Source organism: Meleagris gallopavo, chromosome 21, assembly GCF_000146605.3.
Source record: "Meleagris gallopavo isolate NT-WF06-2002-E0010 breed Aviagen turkey brand Nicholas breeding stock chromosome 21, Turkey_5.1, whole genome shotgun sequence".
NCBI lineage: Eukaryota > Metazoa > Chordata > Aves > Galliformes > Phasianidae > Meleagris > Meleagris gallopavo.
The window spans coordinates 579,642-599,152 of NC_015031.2; the positions used below are offsets into that span (position 1 = coordinate 579,642).

Consider the following 19,511-nt stretch of genomic DNA (forward strand, 5'->3'; position numbering starts at 1 on the left):
GGAGGGGATGGCGCTTCTCTTTCTCTCCCCTTGCTTTCCGTTGGAGGCACGGGAGCCCGCAGAGGGACAGCTCTCACCCTGTAGCGCTGCCCGTCGTTACCTAAAGGAAGAGCACATGAGCACATGCTCTCGTTACGCGCTGGAAATCATTACAAACCGTTTTACGTTGCCGCTTTGTCCTTTTTCTTTCCCCCCTCTCCCCTCTTGTTCACCTTATGAATAACTTCATAAGCTCCGTGCCCGATTCCTTTATAGCAGGGGGAAAAAAAGGGGCGGTGGGAAGGAGCTGGCAGCCCCGGATGGTGTTTCTTGCCCCCAAAATGTCTGCCGTATAAGTGTTCCCTTCAAGGTGCTTTTCTTGCCGATAGCAGAAAGGGCCTTTAATTTTCTCGGTGGTGTTAATTATCTGGGATTGTTCCTTCTACCCTTAGACCCGTGTTTATGCATTTCAAGTGGAAGAAACACCGGTGTGTGTAAAGGGTGAGAGTACGGTTAGGTTTCATTTAGAAGTATGGAGATGCCATGGATCCTCAAATTGGTCACAGTTTTCACAGAGCAGAGGAGTCAGTTGGTGAGAATTAGGCTTTGTTCTCCGAGTTATTGCTTAGAAAACTTCTGATAACGTGATTCCAAAACATCTGAAAAATACACATTTTGGGGGGGAAAACAAACTCAAATGAAGAAGGGAGGAGTAATTAAGACCATGTGCATTGAATGTTCTGGTAGGAAGTGGGGTAGGAATAAGAATCCCACTGGGTGACAGCAGCCAAAAGTCTCTTCACTGTTAATGTAGGGAGTTAAAGGGAAAAAATGTCCCCCAAACCTGATACTGTGGGGTGACTGAGGTCCACCACTCCAAGTAAGATGCAGCTCATAGTAGGAGTGCAACATCTATGGGTACAAGTGGTTGAGGAGGGGGTTGTAAATTTGGGGTATTTTTGATTTTTTTTTTTGTCTCCTTAGCAGTGTGGGATGGGAAGGTGCATTGTTCTCCCTGCTGCCATCTTCCACAAAGACCACAAATCCAGCAGTATTGCTGGAGTTGAGTGTTTGTGTGTGGGGTGGGGGAAGGTTTGTCCACCTGGTACAGGTGAGTGTCAGTGCAGCACTGAGCCCTGGTTGTGGTTGGATTGGAACCCCAAACCAGCCGTCTGGGGATACATTATCTTCGGGAGCTTTTGAGGTATAACTGTCTGATGCTTTCCTAGATAAATGGTAAATCACTTCTTTGGAAAGTAATCAGATCCTACCCATCTAGAAATCTACAACGCAGCCTGATTTCGTGACAGAAAAGAAAGGGTTGGTAGAGATTGCCTTTGTGTGGCATTTCTGTCAGTGGGCTTTCCATCCCAATGCTCCCATGTGTGTTTGCAGAATGAGTTGGCTAGGTCAGAATTTTGAGGACTTCTATGTGATTTCTGAATGGCAACGAGAACATTATCACTGAGGAGGTGATGATAACTTCAGTGTTCTTATCTTCAAAGCAATATTGTGGATTTTAGACTTGCAGAATTTATTGGCGTCAGGTTGAGTCAACAAATTTAAGGTGCATCCCTTAATTCTCCTGGCTGTCCTAAAGGTGTCCTCCTTTCTCACGTCCCTGGCCTGGAAAAATATGTACTGCAGGTGCAGGTTTAGCATCTAATTCTGTATTCTTGTTCAGTTGGAACCAATTAAAAAATGAAAAGTATATTTTGTTCTCATCTCATATGGAATACTGCATTTCTGCTGAGGCTGCTCAATGTGAATGAAATGGTGTGGGGAAGTGAAGTGATGCTTAGTTTTGTTTAGCTTTATCTTTATGATACGTGATGGTGAGGTAACAGTTAATAACTTTCAGATACTACTGATGGTAAGTACTGGCTACAAATATGCTGGAATAGAAACCTGTTCTGCGACTTGAATATGAATGTAAAATGACAATTTCTAATGTTTAATGTTAGGATAGCATTACATTCTGCCCCATCTTTCTCATTGAGACTCAGCGTGCTGTGTGGTTAGAACAGCCATGGTCCATGGCATTTAAGGCAGCTCTTAAGGTAGGCATCTAACAAGTTTTTTGGTGTTTTTTTTTTTTAGTTACATGACCCACTTAAGTTCTGAAGCTTGCAAGCTGTGCCTGCGAGTTGTTGGGAATCTAGTCCTGTGTCTGTACAGCCCCTGGGGGGTATATTGGCCCAGATTAAGAGGACATCTTTCTTGGGTGCTTTTGCAGTGTAAATAACGCTTAAGCTGTGATCTCTAGAGATAGGAAGAGATTTGGGTGTCTGACTATCTTTACAGATCTACGTAGGCATGTCATGACAGATCACAAAATGCCAGGAAGCTTACTTGTGTTAGAGTAAGCTTTGTGACAAATCATACTTCAGAAAAAAAAAATCACACTTACCTGCAGTTCATAGAATCATAAAATGGGCTGGGTTGAAAAGGACCGCAGTGATCCTGCAGTTCCAACCCCCTGCTGTGTGCAGGGTTGCCAACCACCAGAACGGGTTGCCCAGAGCCACACTGCCTTGAATGCCTCCAGGGATGGGGCATCCACAACTTCCTTGGGCAACCTGTTCCAGTGTGTCACCACCTTCTGGGTGAAAACCCTCTGAGTTCCTTCAAAGACTGTTATTAATAGCATAATGTATGTATGAAATGTCTTTTCTGGGGAACAACTGGAGTAGATAAAACTGCATTGGTTTATGAAATCACCTTACTAACGTTTTACTTTCTTACATCAAGAGATTGTTTGTATCTGCGTTCTCACGGACTGCTGAATGTCAAAACTAACTCTCCGTTGCAGAAGCTAGGTAGCACCTTTCTTCTCATCAATTGAGAAGCATGCTAGGATAGAAGGTAAGCTCTGGGTGAATACTGTGGGTGCTTCAGTCCTGCTAGCAGTTTTGTGCCAGAGATCTTGAAATATGATTTGAAACTTACCCAGGGTGAAGTAGGTGAGGATAATAGGTCAGTTTACAGCTGAGAAGAAGATAATTGGCAGCTCTCCTGACTGCCAGTACAGCAAGTCAACATGTAACTCCCATGTTGCTATTAACTCGTTGCCAGAAAAGCAAGCCTTCACTCTGAAGGCAGTAAGGTGTGCTAGTACACTGAATCCAAGATCTGAACACACTGTAGAATGAGTTGGCTCATGGTAGCAGGACTTGCAGTTAGAGCCTGATGAAGAATCAAATTCTCATTTGTGATACAGATTAATCATTAAAGTTGTTCATTATTTTCAGTTTGCAGTGGTCCTCTTTCAAGTAAATAATGTACATGTATCTAAGGGGTGTAATTCCCCTCTGCCCAACAGAGTTCTGTGAGAGGACCTTCCATAACTTCCTTCTTGAAGCTTCTGAGATACCAGAAGTGTTGAGCATCCAAACTTAGATGGCTTGGTGCTCTGCAAGGAGCCCACATACTGGGTTAGTGTCCATTAACTCACTCAAGTTCTTGTATAAGGAGACTCTTTAGTAGCAGATCTCAGTCAAACTGAAACATATGATGAGACTCAGTCCTTATGTTTGCCTGTGTATGATTTCAAACTAACTCTAGATAGTAGTCCTCTTTGCTTTAGGAAAACACATCTTTCCAACTTGAAGATGTAGAAATGACTTAGAAGTTGTGTTGATAGCCTGTAGGATTGATTGTGCAGAAAATGCCACTGTTACCTGGATTATTTGGCCTAGATCACGTGTATCTTCAAGAGCATTAAAGTAGTTACAAATGCCTTGTAGAACTGTGTGGTTCAGAGTCATACAGATGTTGACGTTGTCTGGGATGCACAGGCAGTTAAAACAGTTAAAACCTTAGTTTCTCTTGCCTTGGATTTGGAGCTGATCACTGCAGTGAATAGGATGGTGCCTGCTGATATCAAATGGATCAGAGGGCTGCGTGTCTGGAGAGAATGAGATCTATAGACTGTAGTTCTCATGGTTACACATCACTTAATAGGGAAACACATGTGCCATTATTTCTCCTGCTCTCTGGTCTTTATTACTCTTAGCAATTTGCTGTGACTATTAAATTAGTGTTGAATATTCTTTCTTTTTTTCTGGATCCATTTACAAATGCTAGCATACTTCCTAGCACTGATCACTGTGTGGTTCCACTGGTGATCTTACTCTGCTCTGAGCACTGAGCCTATACTCATACCCTGTTTGCTCTCTTTAAGCCAAGTGTCTGTCCATAAGAGGATCTGATCTGTATCTGATAGCAGTAGAGTTTCTTGAACCTTGGTGAGGGCCCTGACAAATACCTCGAGGAAATCTGGGTACAATGAATTCGTCATGTCCTCCTTGTCCATGTGTGTGACTTGCTCAGAGCACGAGTAGATCTGTGGGGCACTGTGTGCACTTACAGAAAGCCATACTCTTCAATATAGCATTTATGATCCACTCTCTTTTTTAAATGAAATAACTGCACTTGGAAGTGTTAGGTTAATAACACTTCTCCTTTAATGTCTGCTGGCATGTTTCTTAAAAGCCTTCTTTCTTCTGCTGCTGAAATCTTAGAGAACATGCATGTGTTGAGGATCAGGTACTGCATTCTGGGTCCTTCTGGTGTGTTACTGGCTGTTTGGTTTGTGCCATTACCAGTACTGCAATACTGGTTGTGGTGAACACAGGTGAGCTAAGGAAGAGCTGTTGTCTTCCCACATCAGCCGTAGCTCAGGCCAAGTGGTTTCTGTTGCCACTTGTATTAATTACTGACCTAGACGTGCATTTTCAGTCTGAATAGCATAAATGATAAAGCTGTCAGGTTTGTTCTGGTATTGTTTGATACATGGTGCTGCTCCTTCCTGAGGTCTGCTGTTAAATGTTGGATTCTGTTTGGGAAAGCTTGTAATTCTTCCAGAAAATGTGCAGCGTGTTGCCTGCTTCTATTCTTTACGCAGGGATGCTCCAGTTCCTGAATTGTTGGGACTTCTGGAGTTTGGGGAACAGAAAATACCTGGAGTGTCTCTTTTATTTTTCCCCTGATAAAGAGACATTTGTTCTTCTGTTCTGTATGTGTTCTGTATGTTTCCTCATCACTTGTGCCCTAATAGATGGTTATCAGTGTGCTTCTCAACTCTTGTAAACTTCCCCCATTACTTTTTAGTGCACGCTAAATTAACTTTGTGGCTTTGTATGGATCCATTAGCATTTAAAGCAAATGGCTCTACTTCTTGCACAAGGGTTGTCTGTTCTGGAGGCTTCTCTGCTTTGTGATGGATTGCAGTCCTCCCATAGAACTACACTACTGCATTGTATTGTTCTTTTTCCATGGTTGTGCTTTCAAGGCACTGTGTTTTAGATCAGTTCATTTGACTATATATTTATTTATTTATTTATTTTTAAAGAAATGGATACACCTTCAGCGTTTAAAACTTTAGTTTTGGCTGTTCCTCTACCTATTGGAAAAGGTGGAAAAGCTATAGTTATGCTTAAGGGATTTAGAAAGCTTCATTATGATTTACAGGCATGTCAAACTCTGTATCTCGGGACTTAAAGCTGTAATCTTTCTCCTCTCCAAAACAGAAGGCCCAGCCCCAAGGCACACACCCTCCTGTAGGTAGTAGCCCTCAGTGTGGCAGCCTCTGCCCTATTCCTTTGTGCTGCACAGGCTGTGGCTGTGTCCCTGCAGGTCAGTCAGCACATTGGTGCTGTGAGAGCCAACCGTGGGACTGGCAGTGTTGAGGGACAGATAACTAATAGTGCCCACGTTGGTTTGGTGTGGACTGCTGTGGAGGCATAGGCAGTGTTGTGTCTCTCTGAAATGCTTTTTTTTCCCCCATAAAATATATAAATGGTATTACCTGCTAAGTCAAATATGTTCATTTCTTGTAATAATTCTCAAAAACAACCCATGGCAGAGGCTTGGGGAAGGATAGGAGTCTGTAGATCTCCAGAATATTCTCCTGTCCTCTCAATTCGTACTTGGGGATTTCCTGCTCTGATTGTGGCACAATGTGCCAGTGGTATAATATGGTGACAGCCACAAGGCTGGAACTCAACCACTTAATTATGAGCTCTTTTGGAATCCATGTAGTGCTGCTACTTCCTTAATGCAGCATTAACATCTTCAGATGGGGTGTGCAGTGAGTTGTCATTGCTGCCATAATCCTCCTTACTGAGATGTAATCTGAGACTTGTACTTTGTCATGAACCGTCTCCAAGCTTTTCATCTCTGCGTAGGATCTTCCAGACAGCTAAAGCTGCACCTAGAATACAAAATACTTGTTCTGCTTGTGGGCTTGTCTTTGTATAGAATATTTCTTGGTCTAGAACAAGGCTGCTTTTTTTTCCCCAATTGGTGAATGTACAGGTGTGCTTTTTCATTTTTTAAGGATGTAAGAGCCCAGAAACTTGCTGTAGGTGTTTCTCACCTCCATGTTTCTGGAGCAGTTAATTGCCTACGTACATCACACTAATGTATGAAGAGATGCAAACCTTTACACACTAATGTTTGGCTAAAGGGTAGTGGTCATATTCCATCAGAACAAAGATCTTCACATCGATGATGGATGCCTGGAAGTGAGCGTGGAAGAGGAAGAGCCCAGCATTTCCATCTCCTCTGTTTTCTGCACTTACTTTCTAGAGGGTATTTCTTCAGCTCATGAATGTCTGTGACTAACGAGTGAAAGGAGGGCTGTGCATTCACAGCTACATTCACAGGTTAATTTCTCAAGCTGAAGCTGCGTACAGTTTCAATTACTTTTCTTATCTGAGGGCAGTTAAACATTAAGCTAAACTACAAGCCTTATGGTTCTTGCTGGTGCTTGGCAGAGATACCAACTAGCAGGGACTGCAAGTCTTCATTGGCTTTCGTCGTCCTTCACAAGAGCAAACACTGTGGCAGGCAGACTGCCTTGAATGTACCTCTACTGCATAAGGAACATCAACATCTGAGAGCATAACTCATAGTTTAAGGGAAAAAAATCCAAGTTCTGAAATGATTTGAATAGATGGTAGAGTCACCCTTTAGGAAATAAATCCTGGAGCATGCACTGTTTAAGTTGCTTGCTGTAACTATATAATACGGCTTTTGACTTAGCTAGTTTAAATTATGAAACTGTGTGCTTATGTTAAGTAGAGTGGTTTAGGATGACTTTCTGAAATCTTCATCAAAAAGAGTTCATTTTAAAACTGTAAGGTGTGATAAACACTTTATCCTGGCATCACTTTTTGTTGCTTCGTGAGCTGGAGCAGCAGAATGTACTGTTAGAGGAAGGGCTGTTTTTTCTCCTGATGAGAACAGAGCTGCTATTAAATTGTCCTGCATATGTGGCAACCTGCTGGAGACTGATAACAGCGTTCCTACAGGGGAGAAAATTGAGGCTAGAGTTCTATTACTGAAATGGCTTCTGCCTGCAAAGGTGATGAGTTTTGGCACCTGATGGGAGGAGGAAATGACAGTTCAGATTCACTTGCATCTTCTTACTTACTGCCATTATACAGCAGAACATGTGAAGGTTTGGGGGTAGGGGAGGATGAGGATGTGATGGAGGTAGGGTTAGGGTGCTGCTGGGGGCTCAGTCTCACTCATTAATGGCTTTCCTGTCTGTGGGATTCTCATCTGCTCTAGAAGCTGAAAGGTAAAGGTTGAATGAGCTGAAGCACTCTTTGGCAGGAGATAACTTAGGGCTTCTGGGTGTCTCAGACTAGGCTCTCAGCACATACGTAATAATTTCAGCCTTTATTTTTCTGTTGTGTCATAGGAAACTATAATGTGATGAGGTAATGAAAGGATTAAAGCCTTTCTTAAGTAATTCAGGCTTTTACTTTCATTTGGATATAGAAAAGCTGTATTTAGTAATCATTTTTTTTCACCTGAGGTTTGGAAGTCTTTTCTAAATGGTTTAAGCTATAAATACGAATTACATTTAGTGTGTTATTTTTCCAGTGCAAATAGTTGCGTGGCATGGCTAGGTGGTGCTGCTCTGCTTATCCTCAGGAGGGCTCTTGTCACTTCTCCAAGCAGTTAATTTTTCTTCTGGTGGCTTCCACTTGGAACTTGGACTTGCTTCCCTAATGGCAGTATTCTTGCTGCTTTGCTTCTATGGAATCCTACTGCTAAGCTGGTTTTGTTTGTGTCTCAAACTGCCTTTAAGGATGTTCTGGGTACCCCTGTCAAATGCATTTAAAAGAGCATCAGGCAGTTCCTTTGTGTAGGTGCTCACTGGCTTGTTTGGAGCATTCCTCTCTAAAAGCAAGGTGTAACTGTATGAAAGGAGGAGGGAGCCTATTTTGACAAGTTATCATTAATGCACAGCTTCTCTTGAATGGTTTGAAAGGTGTTTTAATGTTGAGAATAACTGCGTGACCTTTTCATCCTAGAAATGGTTGAATCAATGAAGAAAGTGGCTGGAATGGATGTGGAGTTGACAGTGGAAGAAAGAAACCTGCTTTCTGTTGCATATAAAAACGTGATTGGAGCCAGAAGAGCTTCCTGGAGAATAATCAGCAGCATTGAACAGAAAGAAGAAAACAAAGGAGGAGAAGATAAATTAAAAATGATTCGGGAATATCGGCAAATGGTAAGGTGTAGTTGGTGCTGGAGCATCGTGCCATTTAGCTAAAAAAAAATCTGGACTCTGGGTTTGTTACCCTTAAGTTTAAGCACTCCCATGTTTGTAGGAACAGGGAATGTTAAGATATTGTGGTCATCTCAGCTGTGAAACTTGGATGTGTAATGAGCTGTAGGGCCTTGCTATTTTCTCCCTTCAGAAAGGGGGGAAGAATAGATGGAAATAACTGAATGGTGAGTCTAGTCAGCCTGTGCAGCTTTACCTAAAATGGAGAACTTGGAGTGAGCTTAGCCTTTCATCAGTGAGGACTAATGAAACCGTCGGCTCTTAGAACAGGGAGCTGTTCCTCCCCCCCACCCAGGCCTCCTTAAGTGATGCTTTAATGTGGAGCAGACGTTCTCCTATAGAAATGAAATCCTACGCGTTTCTGCAGAGACTTCAGATCCATCACTGCAGGATCAGTGCCTCCACGGTTCCCATCTTCACTTGCAGAGAAACAGTGGAGTCTCTTTTAACTACCTGGCACTGATTCATACACTGTCAATGGAAACGATGTTGACTTGGAAGTCGTTTCTGAAGAATGGCTCTGGACTGCTTTCTTTTGACTCATAGCATTTTGTTTGCTCCATGGAATTGTTCAAGTTCTAATTTTATGCTGGCGTGCTGATGGGGTGAAGCTCTGCCAGTTACATACAGTCCCAAATACCATTTCTTGATGGGTATCTAAAATCTTCCTAGCAGAGCATATAAATTAAGGCAGTATCATTTATCTCAAACTTCATGCTTTCAAGTTGTGGTGTTTTGGTATTTTTTTTTTTCTTTGCTTAACATTTTGTGGGCAGTTTATTATCTTTTCCAGAGATCCTTTAATAGTGAAAAGACTTTTCATTGTCTCTGGAAGGACTGTAAAATATATTGTTCTGCATTTCTATTTAAAGCAAGCAAGTGCTGTGCAGAACAGACTGGTGAGCAAGAAATATATACAGTCCTTGGAGTAGTGTATTGAGATAAATGTATGGGCCACACAGAGTGCACTGCTGTGCAACAGTACTTTCATCTGCTAAATTTTTCAAGGGAAGAGCATCACAGGTCCTTCTGGGTGCTGTAGGCTTTAGGTGAAGAATGCAGTGGGGAGCACAGGAGTGCATTTCCATGCTGAAGAAAGAGTAGATGTGTCTGCCTGCCTAGCCTGGGTGCCCCAAGAGGCTCGTGCTGTTGGCTGTAGCTGAAGACCACGTCCTGTTTGTAGTTACTGGAAGACTTATCTGGTATGTGGAGAGCATTAATTGATTTGTCAAGACGGAATTTGAGCAATAAAGGCCTAAAGAATATATGCAGAGGTTTGGGTGCAGCTTCTCTCTTTTGCTGCAGACATGAGAGCTGCAGAACTGCCCTGCTGTCATACTCAGTGCTTGGGGGAGCAGATAAGGTCTGGAGAGTTGGGATGATTTTGCTTACTACCTGTCTGGTCAACAAATACATACCGTTACTTCATTTCTCATTTTAAATTGAATGTTGTTAAGAGATCCTTCCTATGCTTGCAAGACTATGAGGAAGGAGAAGGGGAAAAAAAAAAAGAACTTTTTTGGGGACCAACAGGCCAAGTTTAAAGTGCTGAGGAGTGGAGAGGGGCACTGTTGGTGGAGAAATCCTCCCCTATCACCAGAACCAACAGTGGGCTGGCAGAGCCAGAAATTGCTGCTTGAGTTGAAATAAAAGATGTAGTTTGTGTGCAAGTAATGGATGTTTCTTGTCTGTATTGGTATTTGTTATAATTTAACACTTTTTGGTTGTGTTCAAACTCCATAGACTTGAAGTTACTAGCCAGTATGATTTGGGAAAGATCTCAAGGGGTGATGGTGTGAGATATTAAGACAGATGTAGCATAACACATTGTAATCACGTGGAAAAAATGCTGCCTATGTGATTTCTGCTTTTTTGGGGGGCATGTGGCCACGTGGATGTGCGGAAGTGGAGCTCCTGGCTCCATTGCATCTCTGTGGATGAGAACACAGGCTTTCTTAGCTTGTCCTTGAGCGGATGAAGCAGCGTATGTTTGCAGACGATGCAGCTCACATCCTTGCTCTAAGAGCAAATCCCTTCACTAATAGCATAGGACAAGTGTTCACCTTCCCCTTCAGGTCTGTATTTACGTCTGTTTCTAGTGTTTGTGCTTAACAAGCTGGGCTGTGTTTTGGGAAAGCTGCAGGGCTGCCTTCACCTCTTCATACATGGCCTGCACATTAGGCTGTGTGTTGATGTGCTCTTTATTTTTCAGGGGCACGAGGAGGAAGGCAGCTCACAGGTTTCAGCAACTGCTGCCAATTGCACTGGTTTCATGTTGTATCTCAGTTATGAGGCACAGCTCTTCTGTGGGCTAAATACTGAACTAGGGCGAGGAATTAGAACAGGCCCCGACCTCCTGGTGGTTTCCAGTAAGTTTCTTTGTTGGAGTCACCAGGTGGTTTATGGGGCTCTGTACCTGCAGGGCTGAGAACACAATCTGAAATCTGCTTAAACCAGCACTGCTACTAAAACAAGGAGGCACAGCAGCACAGTAGGGACCACTGCACACCTACTGGGATGAGCCATCTCTCCTTGCCAGTCAGAGCCTGTAGTTCTGCGTGTTGTATTTTGAGCTGTAAAACTGCCTGTTCCAAGTGCTCTGAACAGGCTTAGTGTGGGCTCCTGTGCTGGCTTTGCAGAGCTCAGTGATCCAGTCTGAGAGAAGATTCTTTTCATAAAAGATCTCTTAGGATTTGGGGAGAGGGGGGAGGAGTGGGGTGGGGGATTTCTTTTTTGTTCTTAACTCAGTTTGTATGAAATCTTAAAGTTTAAAGCCTGATCAGGGTAAATACGTTGCCCTGGTCAGCAGCTGATCTCTGGTAACTCGTGTGAGTGATCCTTGAAACACAGCTGAAAAAGGTCTGGGATGAAATGGAACTTTGTACATGTGTGGTTTAACAAAAGAAGATTAGAAACTGATTTAATTCTTTGCAGTTTTGCTGAAGATCTCTCTGCAAAAGAAGTCATTGAGAAAGAGGATCAAGAGGAAAGAAGTTTGCAGGAACTGACTGCTGGCAAAGGTTTTATAGCTTTTGTAGCACAAGAATATATGAAGTAGATACTTCAAGTAACCATATTTCAGCAACTTCCTTAAGCATTTGTCACATAACTAAGTATAGCATTTAACTCCCCACTTGAGTTTTAGGGCATCCCAACATTGTGTACACGACATCTGCTGTAGATGAATTTACCTAAAGGAGCTTTTCCATGTCTGTAACTTGGTACAAATTGGAATGTGCCAGTTTAACTTCTTCTAGATCTGCAGCATAACAGCTCTTGAGGTTAGATGTGGGTACAGACCATGAATTGGGAGCTCTGTAGTGATGCTGCATGGTAAGAGCATCGCTGTGTGAAAGAAAACTGCGTGGGTGGAGGGGTGAGAAGGGCAGTGGGCTGATGGGCTGCTCTGTGGTGTGGGATGTGCAGCTCCTGGGGCAGTTCATTGAAGCTGATGTTGATGCCTTCCCTTGAAAACCTCTGCTTTATGGAACCTAACAGTGGTTTGAGCCAAAGTTGTCTCTAGCTGTTACTATGCAAGTTAATGCTGAATTGTGAGAGAGCAGCAGTGGGTTGCTGTGCACTTTGTCAACCCCTCCTACTGTGAATAACGAGGAATGCTTGGAACAAATCTGTTTGTGGGCAATGCTGATGTGCAAAGACAGTTTTTAGGTGGTTTTTCTTGAAGATGCTTCATTTCTTTGCTTTCAGGTGTGACACTTCCTATGGTATAAACCAACCTTATAACCCTTGCTTTATGTTCTAAATCAGGAAGAAAAAGCGATGTGATCGTTTCCATCTGTGGCTATTAAAGTCCTCATATAAGACTTTATTTATTGGTTTTCCTTTGTTGCTGACCTTGCTGTTAGTGTTTATTGTTTCTGCTATGCTTTGCTTGTTTTTTGCCTGCTTCTGAAGTTTGTATTTTTTCTGGCTTTGTTTCTTCTGTGTGTGACATTTTGGATCTATTATTACAGGATTTTTGTTGTAGGGCTCTCTGTTAGACTGTGTGTCCCAGGTGGGCAGTGAAAACCTGTTGTGAATGTGTAGATTAACCCCGAGGATGAGATGGAATTGAGCTGACCTCTTTGAACTGCATTCAAACTGTTCCCCTTCACCATTACCACTTTAGGGCAGCCTTCCAGGCTCAAAAATGTGAGGCATTGGTCGTGCAAGTCTTGCAGTAAGGAATTATATGCTGAGACAGACGTAATGCAACTGTCTAGCAAGATGTTTTCCAGGGAATGTGTAATTCCGTTATTCAGTTATGCATTTCATCATCCATCAGTCCTTGCCTCCCTGGGTCCCAGCTAATTGCCTCGTGCTGTTTTTGTTTAATGTACCTGTGGACAGCTGAATCTTTTATTGTTTTTTCTTGTTTTCCCCCTCCTTGGATTTTTGTCACCTGTTTGATATTATTTTTTGAACAGCCTTTTAGTCTCAATGCTGACCTCGCCTCGTTGCGGTTATTTTTCTTTTTAGGTTGAGACTGAACTGAAGTTAATCTGTTGTGACATTCTGGATGTACTGGACAAACACCTCATTCCAGCAGCTAACACTGGCGAGTCCAAGGTTTTCTATTACAAAATGTAAGTGTTGCCATGTGAGGCGAGGACTGCATGTTGTAGCTGGAATAGATAACAAGAGTACAGTAGCTACAAATGGTTGTTTTTCTGCACAGTCAAGGATGGTAATTTCTTTCTAGAAGAGGGCAGTTCAATTGTGTGTAATGAATATCCCTTTTTGTCTGCATTTGGGGTGTTATTGGCAGACAGGAGCTTTAGGGCACTTCAGAATAAGATGGTCAGAGCTTCTCAGGGGCTGTTGTGCAGATTTTAAATGTACTGACCATTTTCTTTGAGATAATACAGGATCTCATCTCTGCTTTAGTGCTTTCTTGTATGAGCTGCTGTCATTACAGTCTTGGAGCAATCTTTAAATGATCCCCTCTATTTGAAGTATCTCTATTGTTGCAGGTTTAAAAAACCCACAGTTTTAGATGAGGTACACTTGTACAGCTGCACAGGTGGGTAATGGGGAGAACAGTACTATGACTTCTGTACCAGTGCAACAGAAATTAAATGCAAACTTTTTCCTGCTCACACCTCGGTGGTTTGAAACTTACTGAGGTACTGAGGCACTGTTGTCTGGACAGTAATTCAGCAGCAACATCCCTTAATGTGTAAATGTATAAAGTAGATTTTGAAACTAAGCAGTTTTTGTGGCTGGTGTGAAAATAATGAGTTCTTGTTTGTTCTGTTCTTGCTTTCAGGAAGGGGGACTACCATAGGTATCTGGCTGAGTTTGCCACAGGGAATGACAGGAAGGAGGCTGCAGAGAACAGCTTGGTGGCTTACAAGGCTGCTAGTGATATTGCAATGACAGAACTCCCACCAACACATCCTATCCGCCTAGGACTTGCCCTCAACTTCTCTGTATTCTACTATGAAATTCTTAATTCTCCTGATCGTGCCTGCAGGTGACTGAGAAGATGGGGGGATTTTCTGTGAATGCTCAACAAGCTGAATGCGATTCCCAGTTGGGTGTAATGCCTTTAACTCAAACACTGGGCTGTTTTTTTTCTTGCTTTGTTTGAGACGAGACATCAGAAAAGCTTTCAGCTTTTCCTTTTCAGCCCATATGTATTTGTTTATCTGAGAGTAGATTATTGGAGAAGCAGAATAACATTAACTTTGAATCAGTGAACCAGTGGCAGCTTGACAGCTTGCACGTTAACTTTGTGCACGTCTTTTTCCTGCAAGAAGTGTAACTGAACTTGACTCTGTTGCTGCTGGCTCTTAAACAAGTCTTACACAACATGTGAGAGGTCATGGTCACAAATGAGTGACATCTACAGAATTATGATCTCATCTATCTTGAGGGATTTAGTTTGTATGGACATAAAAATGAGGAACAAAGCAAACGGTGTATTTCAGACCTGTCATTGCAGGTTAGGTAAATACTTTTTTAAAGCTTTTAGCAAACAGCAGCACTGCAGGGTGTAGTAATGTTTAAGGAAACAGATTGAGTCCGTACTGTTCTTAGGCAGGCAAAGCAGTCAGTTTTGAAGGGAAAAAAAAATCATAGAGGCTGTGGTTGTCATACAGCCAACTAGAAGTTGGGTTCTCTGACTAATAGGTTCGGTGTGTAGGCTTCTGAATTCTCTTTCTTAGTTGATGTTAAATTGGATTTGTTCTGTGCTTACAGGTTGGCGAAAGCAGCTTTTGATGATGCTATTGCAGAACTGGATACGCTGAGTGAAGAAAGCTATAAGGACTCTACACTTATCATGCAGTTGTTACGTGATAACCTGACACTATGGACTTCAGACATGCAGGGTGATGGTAAGTGAGCTCAGCTCTGAACTGCTGCGTCTCCTCATTCCTGGCCAGAAAACATCTAGGAAATATTCAGATCATGAAAGGCAGCAGTAAAAACACCAACGAGGAAACTTTCAGCTTCACAGTTAAAGGTGTGAGATTAATAATATTGTAAACATCAGTGATTATTTTAAAAGCAGTGGCTTAATTAGTCTGTTTCGTTAGTGGCTTGTCATGTTGGTCTTCCAGCTCCCCTTTCAACCAGATATGAATTTCCAGTGCAGGAGGAAGTATTGTGAGTGGTCTGGTTCTGTTCCCTTCTCTCAGGTCACTTCTGATATTTGGATGTTTGAAAAGCTTTTCCTTCTTGAAGTACTCCCATCAGATGGTAGGCTTGTGCCTCTACAGAGGGCATTGCCAGAGCAGAGACTGGAGTGTGTCCCCAGCATGGGGCAGGGAGCACTGCTTACTGACATCTGGCACTTATTTGGTGTTCTAAGGAGGCTGTTTTCTCTTAGAGTTTGGTATACAGTGCCAGGTGTAAACTGCATTGTTTGCCTTGTCCCACTTACTGGCAGTTTAAACATCTCTTTACCTAGAGAGAGAGAACTTGTGCTTTTTTTTTTTTTTAGAAAAAAAGTTCTGGAAAGAAGTTTTTAAAACTGTTTTTTCTTTTACCTTAAGAGAAGAATGTGAGTCCTGTTTGAAGTACATTAGACACTTAGATACTCAGAGCTCTGAAACAACATTCCAACTTCAGATACTTCGTAAAACTGTAGGATGCTTATTTAAGACATTACTTGCACCATGGTGGTAGTCAGAGGGCTTCTCTTTCCAGTGCTGTATCCCTCTGAAAGCAGCTGTAGCATTGCAAACTTCTGCATGTTACCACGTGGATGCTACAGTTAAAATGTTACCCCGATTTCTTTGGACTTACATGTACTGTATGTGGATCAGTAGAGACACTGCTCTAACACTGCAGTGCTGTTAGGTGCATTCCTTCCTGTGCTGAGGCACTGGGAAAGAAATTTCAGCACAGCTCACAAGCTGGATGGCTGACGTGAGGTAGCAGCATTGGAACATTTTCCAGAAGTAACCTTTGTTTGCATGTGAGCTGTGTGACATTTCATTTCATACCACAGAAACTTAACAAGACTGTTTGCAGAGGCTCTTCACCTCCCTTTTTTGCATAATCCACATTCAAATAGCTCATATCATCATTAGCTCTGTAGCACAGAAAACCAGTGTTTTTGTTGTTCTTGAAGCAGTTCAGAATCATGTTGTTACTGTTCATGATGCATTCCAGAAGGACTGGTTACAAAACTGTAAATACTGCAGAACTGCTTAGAACTCTTCTGCAGCTCAAGGTCCCAAAGAATGCAGTGTTTGAGTGATGTGTACACATGTAGGTGCAAAGCTGTGTTTTCCTTACAGCATGCAGTAGATGCACTGAGTGCATTTGAAGCAGTTATTTCCAGAACTCGGTGCCCCAGAATGGCCTAGAGCCTTTAAGTATAGGCAGACATTAATCGTGGCATTCAGAAAGGTGCTCACTGTTACTGCTTTCCTGAGGGGGGGTGGTGACTTTAAAAAAGCCTTTTGACCATTTTGCCCACCCTTGGATTCAGTTGTGTAGATTGCAGTGACATTCTGAAATGGAGCATTACTCAGCTGCTGCACCTTTTCATCTCGTGTACCATGTCTTAACCGTGCCATAGACAAGCTGTTTAGTTTACTTCCACGCTTGTGATGTCGTCTTCATATGATTCCTATTCTCCCCTTCTTTCCTGCTGTATAGATTCCTAAAGGAAAGTCCAACTGTTCTTTTCCTAAAAAGTCTACTTTGTAAGTCCTTGTCATGGCTCAAAGAGCTTTGCAGCCTCAGTTTTCCTCTGATCACTAATCATGCTTGCCTCTGTCACTGTTTTGCTGCTGACAACTGCTTGTATCTTGGGCTCCATTCCAGGGCTGAGCAATGTTCTGATCTCTGAGCTGTTGCTCAGGTCTGATACATGTAACTAAGTTCCAACATAACCCCAGTGTTTGGGAATTGAGCTGCATACCTGGATGGAATATTAAGAATATTTAGGCATGAAAAGTACTTCCACTATTGCCTGTTACAGGACTATTTGCTTAAGTGCATTGGCTAGAGCATGCTCAGATCTTCTAATCATCATCTTTGGTTAGAGCCTTGGCATTCTTCATTTAAATAATCTGTTTTTGTAGTTCTGATTGTAAATTTTGTTGTTGAACACAGAGTGTTGGGGATTGGAAGGGACCTCAAAAGATCATCTTAGTCCAACCCCCCTGCCAGAGCAGGAGACCACCTCTGCCTTGCATTGTGCCTGGTGGTAATTCTGAACCTGGATATGCTCTGAGCAGGCATTCTGATGATGTACTAAAAGTCATTAGTCTCATCTGAGTGGATTTTATTGCAAATGATGTTTTGGACAGTTCTTGTTATGTGCCTTTAAGACAGTGCCATGTCACCTGGCTGAGGATAATTGTGAAGAAAGCGTTTGTTCAGTTTCCTGCCACTTAGCTTAATGTTGCATGCACTGTGGCCTTAGCTCAGTATGGTAACCTCTCCCTGTTGCAGCAGAGCTGTGCAGGAAGCACTGCATGCACCTCCTGCCTGAGTCCTTACGGATGGGCTTCCATTGCACTGCATGCTGCAGCCTGGTTGGATAGGTCCAAACCGGCTGCTTTTCCATGAGACATGAATTTCCACAGAGCATTCTTAATCAGCTCAAGCCCAGGATTTCTTGTCATGTTGGATTTTTACAGCAGGGAAGGGCGTTCATGTGTCACTGGTGTAAACTGGACTGCAGTCAGTTGCAGTTGTTGAGGCTGAGTGGACTTGGACAGGAAAAAATACTGGCATTCTTCAGTGTTTTTGGTGTACAGTTTGTGGTAGCTGGTTGCTGAGATGTCCTTAGTGATCTCCACAGTAGAAATGAGGTTCCATAGGAAGGTATTCCGTGATTAAAGGATGTGGACCTACAGCTATTCTGATGGCTTTCATCCTGGCTGTTTATCTCCTGATCAACAACAGGGCTGATCACACACAGCCTCAGCTTTCAGGGTGGTGGTTCATTGTCTGTCCTTACAACAGAGCAGTTATGGTATGAAGTGTGAGCAGTTGGTTCCAAGGCTTAATGTCCATGGAAGCGCTTTGCTCCAGAACTGGCTGTTATGAGCGTGTGCCATTTATGCAAGTGTGAGTGAGTGTGGAATTGCATGAAAGTATTAATCTTAGACGCTTGGTAAGGCTTTCTTCAGGTCTCATTTTTAGAAGCTAACTTCTTCCTTACTTCTAAATGCTTCCATAGGTGAAGAACAGAATAAAGAAGCGCTGCAGGATGTGGAAGATGAAAACCAGTGAGACACAAAGGCCAACAAGAGAACCCATCTCTGACCACCCTTCCCCCTCCCCACAAAAACCCTCAGTGTCACTCTGAGAACCACCAAATCTGACTTTTACATTGGGTCTCAGAATTTAGGTTCCTGCCCTGTTGGGTTTCTTTATTTTTATTTTTTTTTACACAGTTTAAAAGTTCTTAAAGGCAAGAGTGAATTTCTGTGGATTTTACTGGTGCCAGCTTTTAGGTTCTTTAAGACACTAACAGGACTGCATAAAGGCTTTTCAGCATTACTGTGTTGTCTCCTGCCAGCCGTGGTGATGGCCATTAGAAGTGGATGTGACACCTGGAGGCTGTTAGACTTGTAGGGGAGAGATTCCTTATCACGAGGTAGCATGCATGTGGTGGCATTTTTCTTTTTTTATAATTGTTTAAACTGAATTTTATACCAATGTTTAAAATTAATTGGATGTTTAGCTTGAAGTTACAGGTTGCATTGGGATGTATATTGTAGTGGGGTTACTGTAATAAAAAAAAAAAGGAAAAAAAATCCTTCCAAACTGCTGAAATGTTGCTGAAAAACATGGTGCTGGTAACAGTTCAACAATCCGTGGCTGCTCATTCTTGCCTACTCTTTACTTTTCCTCAAAGCAGGTTAGCATTGAAGGTGGCATTGATAAGCCTGCATGCGTGTTCAATATTTTTTCTTTTCTCCCTCCCCCCTCCCCATCTCCCTTCGCTCGCTCAACCTCTTTTGTTCAGTATGTGTAACTTGAAGCTAATTTGTACTACTGGATATCTGACTGGAGCCACAGATACAGAATCTGTATTGTTCTTACTGAAACACAGCATGGAATTAACATTAAACTTAAATAAAACAAACCTAAATTAAAAATGCCAAATATTACTATGACTTTCCTTTATATTACTTCAGCAAGAATAATTTTCCTCTGTTGCTTTGAATAGGAACATTTGGAGAGGGGGGAAGAGAGGAGAGAGGAATAACAGCACTGCTTTCCTTCTGTGAGATAAGTAAGTTGAGGCTTACAGTCGAGCCCAGCTTCCTTGAGAGCCTGCACTGCATCAGGAGTTGGAGCTGTTCCACACCACTCAGTCAGGTTTCCTTTGAACTCAGTGCACAAAGCACTATTCCTGTTTCTTTTGCTTGCCTCTAGAGGCCGACTTTTCCAGTGCAGTTGAGTGGGAGAAGAGAAACATGTCAATGTAGAGCGTAAGTAGCTGAAGCCCTGGGAATCTTTGTAGGGG

At 42.6% G+C, this 19,511-nt stretch overlaps 1 protein-coding gene across 2 annotated transcripts; it reads left to right on the plus strand.

Moving 5' to 3' along the window:
• The first annotated feature begins 8,278 nt into the window (after positions 1-8,278).
• Positions 8,279-19,147, plus strand: YWHAE (tyrosine 3-monooxygenase/tryptophan 5-monooxygenase activation protein epsilon). Of its 2 annotated transcripts, XM_031556401.1 has the most exons (6): positions 8,279-8,509; positions 13,046-13,152; positions 13,836-14,042; positions 14,771-14,907; positions 16,682-16,728; positions 18,216-19,147. In XM_031556401.1, exons 1-5 carry the CDS (start codon positions 8,312-8,314, stop codon positions 16,687-16,689), a joined length of 657 nt encoding a protein of 218 aa, XP_031412261.1. In that variant the 5' UTR covers positions 8,279-8,311; the 3' UTR covers positions 16,690-16,728; positions 18,216-19,147. The 2 variants fall into 2 exon arrangements, with proteins under 2 accessions (XP_031412261.1, XP_010720031.1); XM_010721729.3 differs by lacking the exon at positions 16,682-16,728 and having other exon boundaries at positions 8,280-8,509.
• Positions 19,148-19,511: the final 364 nt, after the last annotated feature.